This window comes from Podarcis pityusensis (genome assembly GCF_964106645.2).
Source record: "Podarcis pityusensis genome assembly, chromosome: 1".
Lineage (NCBI taxonomy): Eukaryota > Metazoa > Chordata > Lepidosauria > Squamata > Lacertidae > Podarcis > Podarcis pityusensis.
In genome coordinates, this window is record NC_138028.1 from 119,156,919 (window position 1) to 119,174,974 (window position 18,056).

The window sequence follows — 18,056 nt, forward strand, 5'->3', positions numbered from 1 at the left end:
TAAGCTTGCAAGTCTTATCTGTGAGAGTCCAGTTTTGAGTCAATCAGTTGTATCTAATGAAGTTATCTGATTAGCACAAGGACTTCTGTCTGCTCAATAGGACTTCCTGTCCTTGTACACCCCCTGAGCTCCTCTATCTGTTCTGGGGGTTCCACCAGCCCTCCAGTACAGAATTGGAGGGATACAAGAAATGTAGAGGGAGTCCTGTTGCTCAGGCGGATATCCTTGAGCTATCAGTTGACTCCATTGGACACAATCCAGTTGATATTAATTGTTATCATTCATTGGTTGTATGCCTTGTATCTTATTTCCAGCTGATGAAGACTATTACAAAACATTAGTATCATTCCGGAGACACTGTCCTTTTGAGGCTTTTGAGATGTCTTCCGTTGAAACTTTTGAGAGACTATTGAGAGACTTTACTTTAGAAACTTTTGAGACGTCTTCTGTTAAAACTTTGGAAAGACTATTGTGAGAGTGTCCTTAGGCATCTGTTTTGGAACACACGGCTTGAGGTCCTCGCTACCTCTTTGTTATATTGTACATATGAACTTTGATTGGCTTATTCCTATAATTTAAATGATATCATTATTCTATTATATATTCTCTACTAACTATTAGCTACGTGTTGTGTTTGTATTTTTGTGATTGGATAGCCTTGTTGTGATTGGATGTGTTGTGATTGGATATCCAAGGTAATGGATAGCCTTGTGTGCCATACCCAGTGATGGTCGTGTCAGTATGGATTGATAACTCATTATGGACTGGGCTGCCTTCAGGCTACTTGCAGCAACAGCTTTTCCAAAAGTGCGGGACAGAGCACTGATCTGTACTGACTTCTGCTGGTCTTTATTTCAGTATGCATCCAGGATCAATGTGTAGATTCTGGCCATCAGTATGATGGGTATTTAGAACAAAGCTCTCAGTATATCGTTTCTTATCATATTATTTCAGGAGCTGCAGTCAGAACATGCCCGGCAAGCGTTTGCACTGAAAGACAAGAACAAAACAGGCACGATTACCGGCCTGGATTTTGGCAGCATCATGGCTACAATTCGTCCACACATGCTCACTCCTTTTGTGGAGGAGAACTTGGTTTCAGTAAGTATCAGGAAGCATGGGACACAGGGAATGAGGACTGAGATTCAGGTTCTCAAAAATTGCAGATTTGGGATCATCTGTTGCCCAGGCAAGATTTTGTGACCTCCATAAGGATTTTCCTGGTGGGGCTTACTAGAAAGAAGGCAATAACATAAATGAGCAGGTAGAAGAAATAAGAATTCTTCCAGCAATTGGCGGAGGTCTAGCTATAGCTAGTGAAATCTTCTTCTCTTACTCTCCCCCTGCAGTCCCCTGTGTGCAGGTATTTCCAGGAACTGAAACATACAAAAATATATATATATATATTTTCTTTCCACCCAGGCTGCAGGTGGCTCCATTTCTCACCAAGTCAGCTTTTCGTATTTCAACGCTTTCAATGCCTTGCTGAACAACATGGAGCTTGTTCGAAAGATATACAGCCTCATTGCAGGTGCTAGAAAAGATGTCGAGGTTACAAAAGGTAAAGCATTGTATGCCATAAACTCTTGAGATTACTGAAGCTGGAGCAATATTTGGCCCCTGTTACTCATTGATAGAGCATCTAGGTTTGACTGCTGAAGTTCTGTATTCAGTCCACAGTTAGGAGGACCAGGTAGCTGGCGATGGGAAACACCTCCACCTGAGACCTGGGGGAGCCCTGGCCAGTCAGTCTGACCTGATGTAAAGCAGCTGATCAAGTATCTATGATACATATCACCTAGGTGAGCAAGCTTCCCCATGCATGGAGCCCATGTAATATCCCCCATCCCTTGAAATGAATGGGCTGAAGAACTTCAGCAGCTGCAAAAGATTGTTGACTTAAGGCAGGCATAGGCAAACTCGGCCCTCCAGAGGTTTTGGGACTACAACTCCCATGATCCCTAGCTAACAGGACCAGTGGTCAGGGATGATGGGAATTGTAGTCCCAAAACATCTGGAGGGCCGAGTTTGCCTATGCCTGACTTAAGGCAACAGTCCATGCTCTGTCAAGGTCAATTGTTCATTTGCAAACTTATACCCTGCCTCTTAACTATGAGAGCCCCCAAGGCAGCAGCTTACAATACAAAATATGCATTAAATCAAACGGTAAAAATACACAGAAATTTAGAGCTAAAAACTAGAGTCACAGTAAACTATTTTGGGGTTGTAAGATCTCAAACAGGGGAAGAAAGGATGGAAGGCACCAATGTTAGAAATAAGGAAAGGATGTTCATGTATGTAATTACAGCAGCGAGAATTATTGTGGCAAGGAATTGGAAAAGTGAAATACTACCAACAACAACAGATTGGCAAATACTCATGATAGCATGATCTGTAAAAGGTCCGTAGGCTGCCTGCTTTTTCTGTATTCTAGTAACTGGAAATATAATTAGATAAGGACTCCTCTTGGGCATGTAGCCCTTTAAACTTAATTTGAGTTGGTATTCAGTTCTTTCTTTTTCAATGGCTGGGTCTGGTCTTGGATATTTTAGAGCAGAGCTCTAGAAGAGAGTGCCTCTGACTATATGCAGAGTACTTTCCTCTCTCTACTGAAGAGCTGCAATCCACCTGTGATTAGGAGAAGTATGTCCAGGACAAAATTATGCGATTGGATCTCAAAAATCTAACAAATTTTAGAGCAAACTGTGTTCATTTCAACCTGGTCTTTGGATTTTGCTCCCATAACATTAAGCCAAACTGTAGATTGTGTATTTAAAAGTTCCAATAAGTTATGCATAATTAGTTTGTGTTTTTTTGTTTTAACCCGTTGCTTTAAAACAGAGGAGTTCTCTCAGTCTGCAATCAAATTTGGACAAGTTACACCTTTGGAGATCGATATCCTTTTTCAGCTCTCCGATTTGTATAATGCCTCAGGGTAATCTTAACTTTTTTTGTAATATTAAGTTTCTAGAGTGTTGTCATTAGATGGAGGTTGTTGTTGTGTGTGTGTTTTTTTAATTGACAACTGTGGGATGGAAATTCTGTGCACACAGTGTGGTCTTGAGATGGTGTGTGTGTGCCACTCAGTGTATATGCAGTGTGACATGGGGCTAGGGCAACGTATGCCTATATCTGTGCACTCAGCCACCTGGTTACCATAGTTCCCTCCCTTGCTTTTGAGGGTAAAACTTTACAGTGTATGTTCAGTCCATAGCTGTCAACCTTCCCTTTTTTGGCGGGAAATTCCCTTACTCCAGCGCAGTTTCCCTCTGCTTCCCACTGCTATCCCGGATTGTTAGATATCTCATAGACTGTCCCCGGGACAGGTGAGGCTGCTGATCCCTTATTTTCAAATCTGAAAGTTGACAGCTATGGTTCAGTCTTTTATTACTTTATGCAAATGGAGGACTGCACATGGGTTCAGATTCCTACTCAGCCATCATGAAGCTCACTGGGTAACACTGGGTCAGTCTTACTGAGTCTTACACAGGGTTGTTGCGAGGATAAAATGAAGGGCAGAACCAAGGGTGCTGCCATGAGCTCCTTGGAAGAAAGTCTGGCTCTAAATGCAGCCAAATCAAATCAAATATGCTTTGTGGATGTGTAATTTCGGATTGCAAGCGGGAGATTACATTTTTGAGGGCAGTGGTACCTTGGTTCTCAAACTTAATCCGTTCCCGGAGTCCGTTCAACTCCTGAAACCGTTCGAGAACCAAGGCGCAGCTTCCGATTGGCTGCAGGAGCTTCCTGCACTCAAGCAGAAGCTGCGTCGGATGTTCGGCTTCCGAAAAATGTTCACAAACCGGAACACTTGCTTCCAGGTTTGTGACGTTCAGGAGCCGATTTGTTTGGCAACTAAGCTGTTCAGGAACCAAGCTTCCACTGCAATACCTCTTTGCAAATATACCGTATCTTTCGCACCATAGGACGCACCGGACAATAGGACGCACTTTGTTTTAGAGGGGGGAGAACAAGAAAAGCGAAGAGAAAAGAGCCCCCCGCGACCCTCTCCCGGCTGGAGAGGTGATGCGCAGCTATTGAGGCTCTTGCCATAGCCGCCTGTCACCTCTCCAGCCGGGAGAGCGCGCGCGGGGCTAAAGCAGCCCCCCCGCGACCCTCTCCTGGCTGGAGAGGTGATGCGCAGCTATTGAGGCTCTTGCCATAGCCGCCCGTCACCTCTCCAGCCGGGAGAGCGCGCGCGGGGCTATGGCGTTTTCGCTCCATAGGACGCACACACATTTTCCCTTCATTTTTGAAGGGAAAAAAGTGCGTCCTATAGAGCGAAAAATACGGTTAAAACTGGTATATTGCAGAGAAGGTTGATTGTAGAATCTTGATGTAGAATCTTTCCCTGTCATATGCTAGTTCTCTGTGTACAGGGATGAGTATTTGATGGGAGAGTTTGGGCAATAACAGCTCAGGTTAATAAATCAAGATATGAATGAGCCTTTTGCTCATGCAAGGAGATTCTTTCCATGAACTTCAATTAAATAATAACAACAACAACAACAACAACAATAATTTTATTATTTTATTATTTATGCCCCGCCCATCTGGCTGGGTTTCCCCAGCCACTCTGAGCGGCTTCCAACAAAATATTAAAATACAATAGTCCTTCAGATATTAAAAGCTTTCCTAAACAGGGCTGCCTTCAGATATCTCCTAAAAGTCTGGTAGTTGTTTTTTCCTTTGACATCTGGTGGGAGGGTGTTCCACAGGGTGGGTGCCACTACCAAGAAGGCCCTCTGCCTGGTTCCCTGTAACTTAAACCAGGAAGCCTCAAACAACCATAGTTTCTTGTTTCATCAGAACTGGAGAAACTACGTTTTTGGAATAAGCCAGGGCATTAAGTCAACTTCAAACCATGATTTAATATCCTGGCAGGGTCCAAAGCTCTGTAGGCTGAGGTATGGTAGTCTGAAATGTGCCTGGTGGGTTTGGGCTTGCTATTACGTTTAACAGGGATTTCTTTTCCCTGGTCTTGAATGCAGACGCTTGACGCTGGCAGACATTGAGAGAATAGCTCCCTTGGCTGAAGGAGCGTTGCCTTACAACTTGGCAGAACTTCAGAGGCAGGTAGGTACCTTCCAGAAAATATGGAAGCCAGCCAATCCCAGTAAACGTGTAGCGGTTATGGCTTTAAGCTAGGGCTTCTGAGATTATAATTTTGAAATCTTTCCCATGACATCCATATTTATATTTGCTCAGGCCATGGACACACGAGCGCACTGCAGTTTTTGGGAAAGTTTTCCACCCTTCTGAAAACGGCCATTGTCAAACCATCAAAATGATTTTTTTAAACTGTTCTGTGTAATAGAAAGTGCTTGATCTGAGAGGTGGTGATATAAGCCTTTGGTCTCTGTGTGTGTCCCATCCTTTTCAGCAGTTCTTGCAACACCTCTTCCACCAAACATTTGTTTTGTTTTGTTTTAAAATTGGGCTGAAAAAAGGCAGTTTGAAGGAAACAGACACAACCTTCTTGTGACGTGGGGACCTCTCGGCTGAAGCACAGCATTCCCAAAGCAGTTGCTCATTATCATAACAAAATAGCTGGCTGTTGCTCTGGCCTTTCAGAATATTGTTGCCTTCAGATGCTTACATTTGTGTCTTAGGTTTGTGAAACTATGTTAAAAATGAATACTTTGTTGAAAAAGAAAGAAATACACCCGAAACAAATCCTTTTAAAAAGTACAAATCTGGATGCTTGCACAAGCTGCCATGTATTGAATTGTTTCTGGAGGAAAAGCACAGTCTAGTCAGATTATTTTATGAGGCCTTGTATGTGGATTTTGCTGTTTGCAAATTACTGCATTATCTGGATTGTTTTGTGTTAAAGCTCATTTTTGAAATTAACTTGTCTCTAATATTTCGGCATATTTCCTTCTCTTGCCTGATAAAGCCACTCTGTCTTTGTTGATTTTTTATTTTTTATTTTACAATCAGCACATGAAAGATTTGTTGGACTAATTATCCCTCATGGAGATTGACCAGGACTGTTTGGCTAGACTAATTTATTGAATTTTGCTTATGTGGTTTGATTGTTTTTAGCCCTTGTCTCCATAGCAACAGGATTTTTATTTTTTATTTTTTTTAATTAACTCAAACTTTGGGCTGCTGGAAAAACGCTGCTTTAAAGTAGCCCTGCTTAAAATGAATGGAAATTCTCTGGAAAAGAAGGGGTTGCATATTTTGCAGCCTTAATGAATTGTCACCTGCTAAGAAATACAGGCCTTCCTGGAATCTTTTGTGTTTTGGGAACAATCAAAGATTTAACATTACTTGGGCCGGACTCAGTCTTTGAATGATCAGATTATATCAGCTAAAAAAAGACTTCTACAGCCTACATTTCGGTTTGAACCTCAGTGAAGGTTCAAGGAAAGAAGCATCCTTAGTAGAATTAAGCTTTGTCCTCCTCCTCCTCCCTCCTCTCTGCACTACTCCATCCTTCTTTTCGTAACAGAAGTGGTGTCGCTGTCCTTCTCCTTCCCCCACTCTTACTCCTCTTCTTGCTGCCACATTAGTGGTGGCAAATTCTAACGAAGAGCCCCCAGCACCGTGGGTAGATGTGATGGTTAGAAAGGTGTATTGAACGTAATTTGTTTTGTAAAGCTTTAAAGGTAAAAGGTAAAGGGACCCCCTGACCATTAGGTCCAGTCGTGGCCGACTCTGGGGTTGCGGCGCTCATCTCGCTTTATTGGCCGAGGGAGCCGGCGTACAGCTTCCGGGTCATGTGGCTAAGCCGCTTCTGGTGAACCAGAGCAGCGCACGGAAACGCCGTTTACCTTCCCACCGGAGCGGTACCTATTTATCTACTTGCACTTTGACGTTCTTTTAAACTGCTAGGTTGGCAGGAGCAGGGACTGAGCAACGGGAGCTCGCCCCGTCACGGGGATTCGAACTGCCAGCCTTCTGATCGGCAAGTCCTAGGCTCTGTGGTTTAACCCACAGCGCCACCCGCCTCCCTTTGTAAAGCTTTACAAAGTTCTAAAAGTCTTTCCAGCCACTGTGGCCATGCCACTGGCCCTCTCCTTTAAAAAAACAACAAAAAACTTATTTATACTTGTTATGCCTACTCGCGTGGTTGCTCGAGAGCGAACAGGAAAGATCCTCACTGGTCTTTTCAAAGGCTTTATTATCGGTGCAAAAACATTTACAGTGCAGAACGTCTCAATTCCATGTCTTGCTCAGTCACTAGCAGAATCTGAGAGTGGGCGGTCCTTAAACTTTCCCCAGCAGAGTAGTCTCTTGACCCCCATCCAACGCCTCCCCTCTCTGCGTGTAAACCTACTGCGCAGAGAGGGCGTGGGTAAAGAGGGACTTGCCTCCCCCCAGCTTTGCTCATGCACAGTGTCTTGGCTCTCTCTTGCATCCTCTGAGCCTTCATCCCTTCCCCATTAGAGGCGGGGCTTCCCTCCTCCGCGGAGGAAGTGCTGCTTCTCACAATCTTTGGAGTCTCCCTGTAACCCAGCTGCCCTTCCACCTCTCGCGTCTTAGCTGATGGCAGTTCCCTGACAATACTTTTCAGATATATACATTTCCTTAATTTTACAGTCCTTTTTGACATTTTAAAACTAGACTTCCTTCCCCCTCTTTCTGCAGTTCTTTAAATTTATTTTTAATATCTTCTGCATATCCAAATTAACTTAACTTACTCGTTTATTTATCTTCTTTAAATATATGCTCTTATGTAGCTGCAGGTTATTACAGTGCTACCTTGGTTCTTGAACTTAATCCATTCCAGAAGTCCGTTCGACTCCCGGAACAGTTCAAAAACCAAGGCGCGGCTTCCGATTGGCTGCAGGAGCTTCCTGCACTTAAGTGGAAGCCGCGTTGGATGTTCGGCTTCCGGGAAATGTTCGCAAACCGGAACACTTATTTCTGGGTTTGAGAACCAAAGTACCACCGTACAATAATCTTGCCATTGTTTTTATCTGTTTAAAATTTGTCAATATTCAATAAACCATTTCTCTTCTTTTATAAAAAGTTTGTTATCTTGCTTTCTTACTCTTCCGGTAAGTTTCACCATTTCTGCATATTCCATAAGTTTTTGTATCCATTCTTCCTTTGCTGTGTCTTCTTCTTCTTTCCAATTTGGGGCAAGTGACATTCTTGCCGCTGTAGTCTCGTACGTGAATAAATTTCTGTACAATTTAGGTAGTTCTATCCCTATAATTCCCAATCCACTGGCCTTCTCCCGGCCACCTCTCCCAGAGTGCCTTTCTCACAAGTGAGATGACAGTGGAGAGCCTCATCCAGTGTAAGTGCAGTGGAGAGCCAGTGTGGTGTAGTGGTTAAGAGCGGTAGACTCGTAATCTGGTGAACCGGGTTCGCGTCTCCGCTCCTCCACATGCAGCTGCTGGGTGACCTTGGGCCAGTCACACTTCTCTGAAATCTCTCAGCCCCACTCACCTCACAGAGTGTTTGTTGTGGGGGAGGAAGGGAAAGGAGAATGTTAGCCGCTTTGAGACTCCTTCGGGTAGTGATAAAGCGGGATATCAAATCCAAACTCTTCTTCTTATTATTATTCTTCATCATCCTGTGGCCAGTAAGGAGGCAAGGCAGCACTGGTTCACTCCCTCCCCCAGTCTCATGCCAGGCATGGCTGGTGATGTTCCCAGCCTGAAACATGAGATATACACTGCCAGTCAGAGTAAGCAGTTCTGAGCTAGATGGATGAGTGGTCTGACTCTGTATAAGGTAGCTTCCTATGCTCCTAAGGGGAGAAGGAGGCAATGTCTAGTGTTGGGACCTCTATGCCCTGCATTGCCATGTCAGCACAGCAGTGCATGAGAACAGGTCATTAGACTAATGAAGAGGGCGATCTGTGCAAGGGGAGTTTGGCTGCGGAGAGCAATCTTAGATAACGGAAGTCGTAACTTTTTAAACATTTTTATTAACATACCTTTCCGCCTAGTTGGCAAAGATAAAAGAAGGGGACGCTGCCAGTCTTTCAATCATACTTGCGGCTGATACTCTCACGGAAAGATTTTCTTTTGTCTAGCTGCTAAATATCTGTGTACAGTGGCTTCACGGAGTGATGCCAGTGACAGTAATTTTCTATTTATAAATATTCATGCTCTGAAAGCCATAGCATTAATTATACTAATTTGCATATCCTATGTGAATCCAGGCGCGTGGCGGGGTATAGTAAGCGCCTTCATAAATAGGCTTAAAGTTATATTTCCATTAGAAGGGAGGAGAAGACAGGCTCAGGGTGACATATGCTTAGGACTTACCTCAGTTCACAGTTTTGCTAGGATTTCATGAGGATTGCAAGGAAATGAAGAAACACAGGCTGAGTTCACACGTAATGGTAAACTATGGTTTAGCAATATGAGGATGATTGGCAGTGAGCCATGGACTCCCTCCTAATCCTCCTTTAGTGTGATAGGGAGGAAGAACTTAGAGGCATTCAATTCCCTTTTCATCTAATTTTGGCTTGTTGTCACGTCTGAACCTGAATGATGGTTAATCTTTCCACCAACCATAGATTAACCACAGTTTAGTGTTGAGTTTAGTGTTTAGTAAGAGGGATATGGGTGGCGCTGTGGGTTAAACCACAGAGCCTAGGACTTGCTGATCAGAAGGTCGGCGGTTCGAATCCCTGTGACGGGGTGAGCACCCGTTGCTCGGTCCCAGCTCCTGCCAACCTAGCAGTTCAAAAGCACGTCAAAGTGCAAGTAGATAAATAGGTACCACTCCGGCGGGAAGGTAAATGGCGTTTCCGTGCGCTGCTCTGGTTCACCAGAAGTGGCTTAGTCATGCTGGCCACATGACCCAGAAGCTGTACGCCGGCTCCCTCGGCCAATAAAGTGAGATGAGCGCCACAACCCCAGAGTCGACAACGACTGGACCTAATGGTCAGGGGTCCCTTTACCTTTACTAGTGTTCGGGCAAAATGCTAAACAGTGGTTATTCTAAAACAGAAGCTTCTGGTCTAAAGACTGTTTCAGAGGCGGAGGGGAGCAAACGAGTTTTGCTACAACTCAAGCATGGTTTAGTAGCCGGTGAAGCATAAATGAAAAACAGTCCATGGAGTATAGGAAGAACTTCAGCTAGAAATGCTTCAGCAGGCCTGCAGCTTTTAATTTATCCGTATTTGGTTTAACCATAAAACCCAATAGTGCTTTGGTTCCCGCGTTCCATGACCACAGACTTTAAATCGCATTGCATGCAAAAGGGCATTTGAGTGCTGAGCATTACCTAGCAGTATATCTTGTAAACGTGGAAACCAGAGAAAGTCATTGTTGCCCGTGTGCATCTTCACAAATTAGTTTTTCAGTTGCGCTGTCTCTGGGATGTGAGAGAGAGGGAAGTTCAATCCTTAGAAGTAAACCCCGGTTAATGTGTTTAAGAGGGCTGCCTGATAATTTTTATTCTTACTTAAAGCTCAGTGAACAGTTGCTTTCAGTTCTCATAACAGGGTTTTGGTGTTTTTTTGCCGAATTTCATGTCTTATTCTCTGTTCCTCCCTCCCTCCCCCCCCCACCCCACCCCGCTCCACCGACCCCCGTTCTTCACTCACAGCAATCTTACGGTGATCTGGGCAGACCTGTCTGGCTCCAGGCAGCTGAGTCGGCTTACAGGTTCACTCTGGGCTCAATTGCTGGAGGTGAGTGACATGTCTCTGTGTGCTGTTTTCAAGCTGGGATTGCTGTAATATTATCTAGCCGGGCTGGTTGCAGATCAGCTAAGTTGGAGTTCATTGTCTCTCCCACCCCCAGGGTAGGAATGGTGGAGCTCTGAAGAGAGCTCTTTATTGTTACTTATAAAAAAAAAACACCCAGAAAAAACCCCAAGCCTATGATCAGAAGTCCTGACAGAACATGACCTTGGCACTACAGGCTCCAGACAGTCTTTGGAGCAAAACTTGCAGAACGACAGACTTCTCAAATATAGCCTCGGACTCCCCTCTTCATTATAGTTGATGGGATTGATACCAAACTCAGAAAGGGAAACGAAGGCCGGGGACAAATACAGTGTCTTTTATAAAGAGGCTGAAGACATCACATTGTTCCTGCTCCCTTGTTTCACTTTTGGTATATAATTTGGTTGAGACTTACCGTATTTTTTCGTGTATAAGACTAGGGTGTGTTTTTTTAACCAAAAAATTAGGTTTAAAATGGGGGCTCGTCTTATACACAGGTAGTGCTGAGGGGGTGTTTTCTTAATTTGGAGTCCCCCCAAATAGGGGGCGTCTTATACATGGGAGCGACTTATACACGGAAAAATACGGTACATATAGACATTAGTCATCTTTGAACTACTGATTTTTGATAATATTACAAAACAATATTATGAAACGGGGCATAGCAAGAGGCCATGAAACACACCTATGTGTGCTCCAGGTGCTCCAGCTGATAGTCTGTATTCAGTTTACTGTAGATTTTCATACCCACCTGAGCAGTTGCCATTTTAAGCTGAATTGTACTCCTTCCGCTGCAGAGAAAAGCAACTGTTAGGGACTAGGGTGAAAGGGGAATGCAGGATGCTGCGATGAAGCGTATCTCCAGCTTAATGAGCCTCTGTAACGAGATGATTTTTGTTGTTGTTTCGAAGGCCTGCATCCATCAGTCTCCTAATCGTTTGAGACACCCTGACAGCTAGGCCACATTTTTCAGTATTGGCTTCTCTTCAGCAAGGAAAAGCAGGGCTTCCCTCTGCCCAGAGAACTTTCAACATTTCCAAAGAATTATCTCCCCATCCCCTGCGCTGTTCAGCAGTGAGGTTGGAAGGAATGCTTTGCGATCTGAGCTTCATTTTTAGGCAAAGGCTTGAGTGGTTAAGCCGGTTTTTCCGCACCAGAATTCAGCCCTGGAAAATGTGAAATATGAATGGAGAACATATGCAGATTACCAGGCAATCCTAATTATCCCACGCTCCCACCCAGGACTGTGGGTAAGAGTTCCATGGGCATAAGCAGAGTGTCCTTCACAGGGGTGCCAACTTGAATAAAATATGGAGGGGGGCAGGTAAGCCCTGTCCCACATAATCACATGACACGGTGCACGTACACCATTTGAATGGCAATGCCCATCAATTTGGGGCAGGTGCCCCCTCAAATATTTTATTGGGGGGGGGGGGCAAAGACCCCTTTGCCCTTAGGAGTTGGCTTCTATGGTCCTTCATATTTTTCCTGTCCTAAGTGCTACATTTCACTCTGTTCTCCTTTATGTCTCTGGGCTCTTGTAACACCGTTCATATATCTCACAATTATTTATTAATTTATTTAGAAGATTTATAAACCGCTTGCTTAAAAAAACAAAAACACCTCTCCAAGCAGTGTACAAATAAAATTAGAGAGTGAACACAGCTAAAATCCACACTCCAGATAAAAGCAATCAAAACAAACCTAAAAACAAGAGCAGAAGCACTTATTCCACGCTAGCATGTTTTGTTTGGGCACAGTGAGAAACTGGAATATAAAACTTTTGTTGTCTTTTGGTTTGCAGCCGTAGGAGCTACCGCCGTCTACCCTATTGATCTGGTGAAGACGCGCATGCAGAACCAGCGCACAACTGGCTCCGTGGTGGGAGAGCTGATGTACAAAAACAGCTTTGATTGTTTCAAGAAAGTTCTGCGTTACGAAGGCGCTTTTGGCCTTTACAGAGGTGAGCAGATGAAACGCATCAGTCCAATACACCTGCGGTTGACTTTTTAATGGCTTTTGTGCAAGCGCCTAAACAGCGCAAGGAAACTCTTGAGGGATAGGGAGCTGTGCTTGTGTGTGTTGGGTACTTCTTGGCTTATAAAACTGCAAAACTCTCAAACTGTGTACCTTGAAGGTGCTGTATAGATTAATATCTGTTAGGTGCTTTTCTGTGCTTTCATGTGCACACACATCTTAAGTTAGTTAGTTACTTACTTTATTTATTACATACATTTATATGCCACCTTCTCCTGCAAGAAGCTCAACATGGTGTGTGTGTTGTTCCCCTCCTCTCCATTCTCTCCTCACAATAACCTTGTGAGGTCAGTTAAGATAAGAGGCAATGACTGGCCCAAGGTTGCCCGACAAATCTTATTTCCTAGGATTTCGACATCCTGGAACCAAACTCCAGAACCAAGTCTTACCTACAGTCTAAGCCTCCACGATGGTTCATTGCAGAATCTATTACTCCGTTCATACTTTAAAGCTCAGGCAGAAAAATTACATGGGTTTGACATTCAGCAAAGTGACTCTGTGCCTTTGCAGTCAGGACAGAAGCCGGTCCTGATTCCTTTTCCTCTGCACAGATGATAGCGCCGCATGTGTATTTCGCCATGCAGTTTTTGTACATGTAAAAGGTGAATCTGCTCTAAGACTGCATGAAGTACAGTGTGTGTGTGTGTCTGTCTGTGTGTGCCTGTGTAAGTCAAGAGGATGAGAATGCGTAAGAAGTGCCCTATTCTGGATCGGACCACATGTCCATCTCGTCCTGGGTTTTCCAAACTTGGGTCTCCTGCTGTTTTTGGACTATAACGCCCACCATCCCTGATCACTGGCCCTGCTAGCTAGGGACGATGGGAGTTGTAGTTCAAAAACAGCTGGGAGACCCACGTTTGGGAAGGTAAAAGGGAGGGAAACCCTGATCCATTCCCCTGTCCTTGTTTTCTGCAGTTGCACCAACCAATTGCTGATGGGAAGTCCATCAGCAAGACATGAGAGCGTTCTCTCTCTCTCGCTGATCTTCCCCAGCAACTGGTATTCCGAGGCATGCTGCTGCCTCTGATCCTGAAGATTGTATGTAGGCATCATGACTCGTAGCCGTTGATCCTGTATATGTGTGTTTGTGCGCGCACACATGCGCTGTATTTAGCTGTGTATTAATGGCGGTGGGAGGAGTGCCTCCAGGTGTTACTGTCTATTAGTTCCTTTAGCGGTAGGCACTACTGTGCTAAATATCCTTTTAATAGGGGATCAGAGACTCAGGCTGGGAGACCGGCATTTCTTTTTCTTGTTGTCAACCGCCCTTTGTGTGTTTAATAACTACCTTTCCCCCAGCATAATAAGTCTGTTAAGCCTCAGACAAAAAGGACTGCGTTGAAAGAAACTAAGCCACGGCATACATTAGCTGCTGATCTGCGCCCGTGCGTGTGTAGGTACCACACGCACATTTGATTTGGGCTTCTTAGGAGAAGGGAGTTGCATGTGGAAGGTAAACCCCACATGGCTTTTAAGCAGCGAGAGCTACTGCAGAGAATGGCATTCTGTTGCCGCTGCTGACGCAAGGGTGTGAACAACCCGCCGTTCTTCCTGCTAGCGGGGAAATGGCCTCATTGCACAGAATCGGCCTGCTCTTCTGGCAGTCGGCTCGCAGACCGCTCGGCAGATTAACTTCATTTCCCTTGAAACGGCAGTGGGGTGAATCAGCACTTTATTACAGTTCTGTCAGCTTTTGCGAAAGTTGGGCCAGGGCGACGGTAGGGAGACAGGTAACACATGCGCCTGCTGTCTAGGTTGGAAAGGGACTGGATTAAAAGTGGCAAGATGCTTCGTCTAAAGCCAAGCGAGCGAAGGCTGCCCTCTGCTGATCTGTTTTCTTAAACAGGTCTGCTGCTGGAAAAGTACCCACCAGTTATTGCGGGGCAGGAATGGAGCTCATAGGTCGTCAAACCTGTTCCCATCGCTCACCTTTTCTGGACAGAGAGTCCGGTGTCACAGGAACGAAAAAAAAAAATAAACATTCAAGCACATGACACTTAAAATGTCCCATCCTCATTTTATTTTATTAAAACAAATCCATTAAATAAAATACACTAGATGGCACTTAATTCATGTTTTTGCTGTTTCACATTGACTTCCAGTGTACCCCATGGCCTGGCCACCCCAAAATTCCTGGTTCTCAACCTGCGACTATGTTATACCCAAAGAAACTTCGCTTGACAAACAATCTATCTTTAAACAGGTGCAAGTATGTATGTGTTTTGGTGCTGATAGCCTCACATTGCACTTAACTGGGGGAAAAAATCCAGCGACTTCATCTTCTTTTGTAACTTAACACTAACTTTTCCTCCTAGTGCTTAAAACCTCTGTCTCTCCATTTTAACGATGTAAGTAACAAAGTAGACAGTTGCATTGGTCTTAGAAGTTATTTTCTTTTAGGTAGTGAAAAGAGAGTGTTGTGTGTAGATGTAGGTAGTGTTGGCCTGGATACTGAGAACTGCACACAGGAGAAAACTCATGGGAGGGGATTTTTCTGCTTCTCCTAGCCCCTTCACCTCCCATAAACGTTCCCCAGAGCGCCAGAGTGGTATGGGACTGGAGGAAAGTGTGTTGCAATAGAAAAGAGGAAGTTACCCAAAATAAAGTGGAAGCATCTTACGTGCCTGCAGCTCAGTCCAACTTTGGGTGATTTCCAATAATAATAATAATAATAATAATAATATTTTTTATTTATACCCCGCCCTCCCTAGCCAAAGCAGGGCTCAAGGTGGCTAACAAGCAATAATAAAACAAGTTGAATGAATACAACTTAAAAACAAGATTAGAATACAACATTAAAATATTGAAACAGTAAAACATTAAAATGTTAAAATGCAGCCTCATCACAGGAGGAGAAAGAAAAGGAAAGAGGAGGAGGGGATTAGGCTGATTCCAAGCCAAAGGCCAGGCGTAACAACTCTGTCTTACAGGCCCTGCGGAAAGAAATCAGATCCTGCAGGGCCCTGGTCTCATGAGGCAGAGCATTCCACCAGGCCGGAGCCAGTGTTGAAAAGCCCCTGGCTCTGGTTGAAGCCAATCTAACTTCCTTAGGGCCTGGGACCACTAGGGTGTTGCTATTTATGGACCTTGAGGCTCTCCGTAGGGCATACTGGGAGAGGCGGTCCCGTAGGTACGAGGGTCCTAGACCGTGAAGGGCTTTAAAGATCAAAACCAGCACCTTAAATTTGACCCTGTACACCACCGGGAGCCAGTGCAGCTGGAAAAGCACTGGGTGAATATGCTCCCATGGCAGAGACCCTGTGAGGAGCCTCACTGCAGCATTCTGCACCCGCTGGAGTTTTTGGGACAGCTTCAAGGGCAGCCCCGCGTAGAGCGAATTACAGTAGTCAAGCCTGGAGGTGACCGTCGCATGGATCTCCATCCCACGCCATTCAGGGAATTCAGAGTGAAGAATGGGGAAAGGGGTGGGTGGGAATAGAACTTTCTTCAAGTTCCCTTTCACTTTCACTTCTCTGGATCCAAGCCACTGTCTTTCTCTTATGAATTAGGTTAACTATAGGAAATGGTATTGCCTGACTGTGTATATAATGACGCTTGACTGGAGTGTCTACGGAGCTTGCTAGACGTCCTGGCATTTCAATTTTGTTTCCAAGCAGCAGTTTAAATAAGAAGTAAAAAGCGGCAGGACTTGATTGGGAATGAATGAAACCACCTAGTGACTGATTGCCGATTGATCAAATCGACAAGGAGCAGCATCTTGCGGTTAAAAGAAAGGCACACTGCGTGCTCTGAGCATCCCGCAAGAGGCGTTTGGGAATAACTCAGCAGCAATAAAGCTGATTTCAGTTCATAGCAGGCAGCTGATATCAGGCAATAGACTTAGGAAAATGCAGCGCCAGCAAGCCATTGCACCAAGCAAGCTCGACTTCACCGTCTGCGGTAGAAGTCTTGAAATGCTCAGTTGCAAAACAGCGCAATGGGCACATAGCGGAACGGCCAGCTCCATGTGTAGAAACATCATTGATGTCAAAGGAAAACCTCTGTGGGGAAATGGGCGTGTTAGGCTATTACAGGGCAAAGCACCCTAGACGTCGTGCCAGCAAACTTGAGCATGTCTAATTGTGATACATTTGCTCCATTTGTCTAGGGTTGCTTCCACAGCTCATTGGTGTCGCTCCAGAAAAAGCTATTAAGCTTACAGTGAGTATATTTATTTTTAAATAATTTTCTTTAGAGGGTTTTCGATCCAGTTTTGGGAGGAGACGCTCCTCAAAAGCAGCTCCCAACGTACATACAAATCCAAATCCAAATGCAGTATGAAAAATGTGAACATAAAGATATTTTAAAGTGAGGATAACTCGACACTTTTGCACTGCTTTCTTCTTTTTTGGGGGAGAAGTATTTACTTTTGTAGAACACCCAAAACATTTCTCAAGTGACAGATAGGTAGCCGTGTTGGTCTGCCATAGTCAAAATAAAAAAATCCTTCCAGTAGCACCTTTAAGACCAACTAAGTTAGTTCTTGGTATGAGCTTTCGTGTGCAAGCACACTTGTATCTGAAGAAGTGTGCTTGCACACGAAAGCTCATACCAAGAACTAACTTAGTTGGTCTTAAAGGTGCTACTGGAAGGATTTTTTTATTTCTCAAGTGATCTCTCTGCTCCTGGAACTGCCACACTCTGGCCTCTTGTTTTTAGATCTCCTTTTAAAAAAATAAATCTTTATTGAAAGTTCAAAAAGTACATAATTATATGTGCACTAAACATGGTGAGAAGTAAATAAAAGAGAGAAAAAGAAAAAGAGAAACAGAACCTGTGAGGAAGAGAAAATAACGGGAGGAGGTGGGGAGAACCCAAAACCCATTTACTTTACCGGGTTGTTACTGTACTTCCCCAGATCTTAACCTATTACAGAATTTGTAAGAATGGATTCCAGATATCAAATCCAAATATCCAAATATTGTTTTTAGATCTCCTGAATAAAACTGTAGACGAGGAAGGTGGAATTGGGGGCTGATGGTATTAATTATGTCTTTCTGTTAGGTCAATGACTTCGTCAGAGACAAATTCACGCAGAGAGACGGTTCCATTCCACTGTATGCAGAGATCCTTGCGGGAGGCTGCGTAAGTATCCCTGCCATGGGAAGAAGCACACCTTTCCCACTTTGTGCCCATATTTAAATGACTGCCGACACATAACAATTTTATCGCCGTGTCATGGGAAGAGCTGCCACAATTTTGGTGCTGTTTGTCCCTTTCTATTGACACCTTTTCCACTGCCGGCTGCTACGTGGAGCAGGTTACAGCAAAGCAGGGCATCTCTTTACATTACTACCATCAGCACAGAGCTGTTGTTAGAAATGTCAGGTTGTTTTCCCCCATAGAACAGCTCTGATTGTCAACACCGGCT

The 18,056-nt window shown here is 44.4% G+C and overlaps 1 protein-coding gene across 3 annotated transcripts in view; it reads left to right on the forward strand.

Annotated features, from left to right (window-relative positions):
* SLC25A12 (solute carrier family 25 member 12) overlaps nucleotides 1-18,056 on the forward strand; it is a 58,735-nt gene that overhangs the window by 19,271 nt on the left and 21,408 nt on the right. For all 3 annotated transcript variants that reach the window (XM_081024113.1, XM_081024114.1, XM_081024115.1), the window contains exons 6-13: nucleotides 955-1,101; nucleotides 1,423-1,561; nucleotides 2,842-2,935; nucleotides 4,992-5,076; nucleotides 10,528-10,612; nucleotides 12,453-12,611; nucleotides 16,794-16,846; nucleotides 17,690-17,770. In XM_081024113.1, the coding sequence (XP_080880239.1) occupies nucleotides 955-1,101; nucleotides 1,423-1,561; nucleotides 2,842-2,935; nucleotides 4,992-5,076; nucleotides 10,528-10,612; nucleotides 12,453-12,611; nucleotides 16,794-16,846; nucleotides 17,690-17,770 (843 nt within the window). The remainder of the gene's footprint in view (nucleotides 1-954; nucleotides 1,102-1,422; nucleotides 1,562-2,841; nucleotides 2,936-4,991; nucleotides 5,077-10,527; nucleotides 10,613-12,452; nucleotides 12,612-16,793; nucleotides 16,847-17,689; nucleotides 17,771-18,056) is intronic.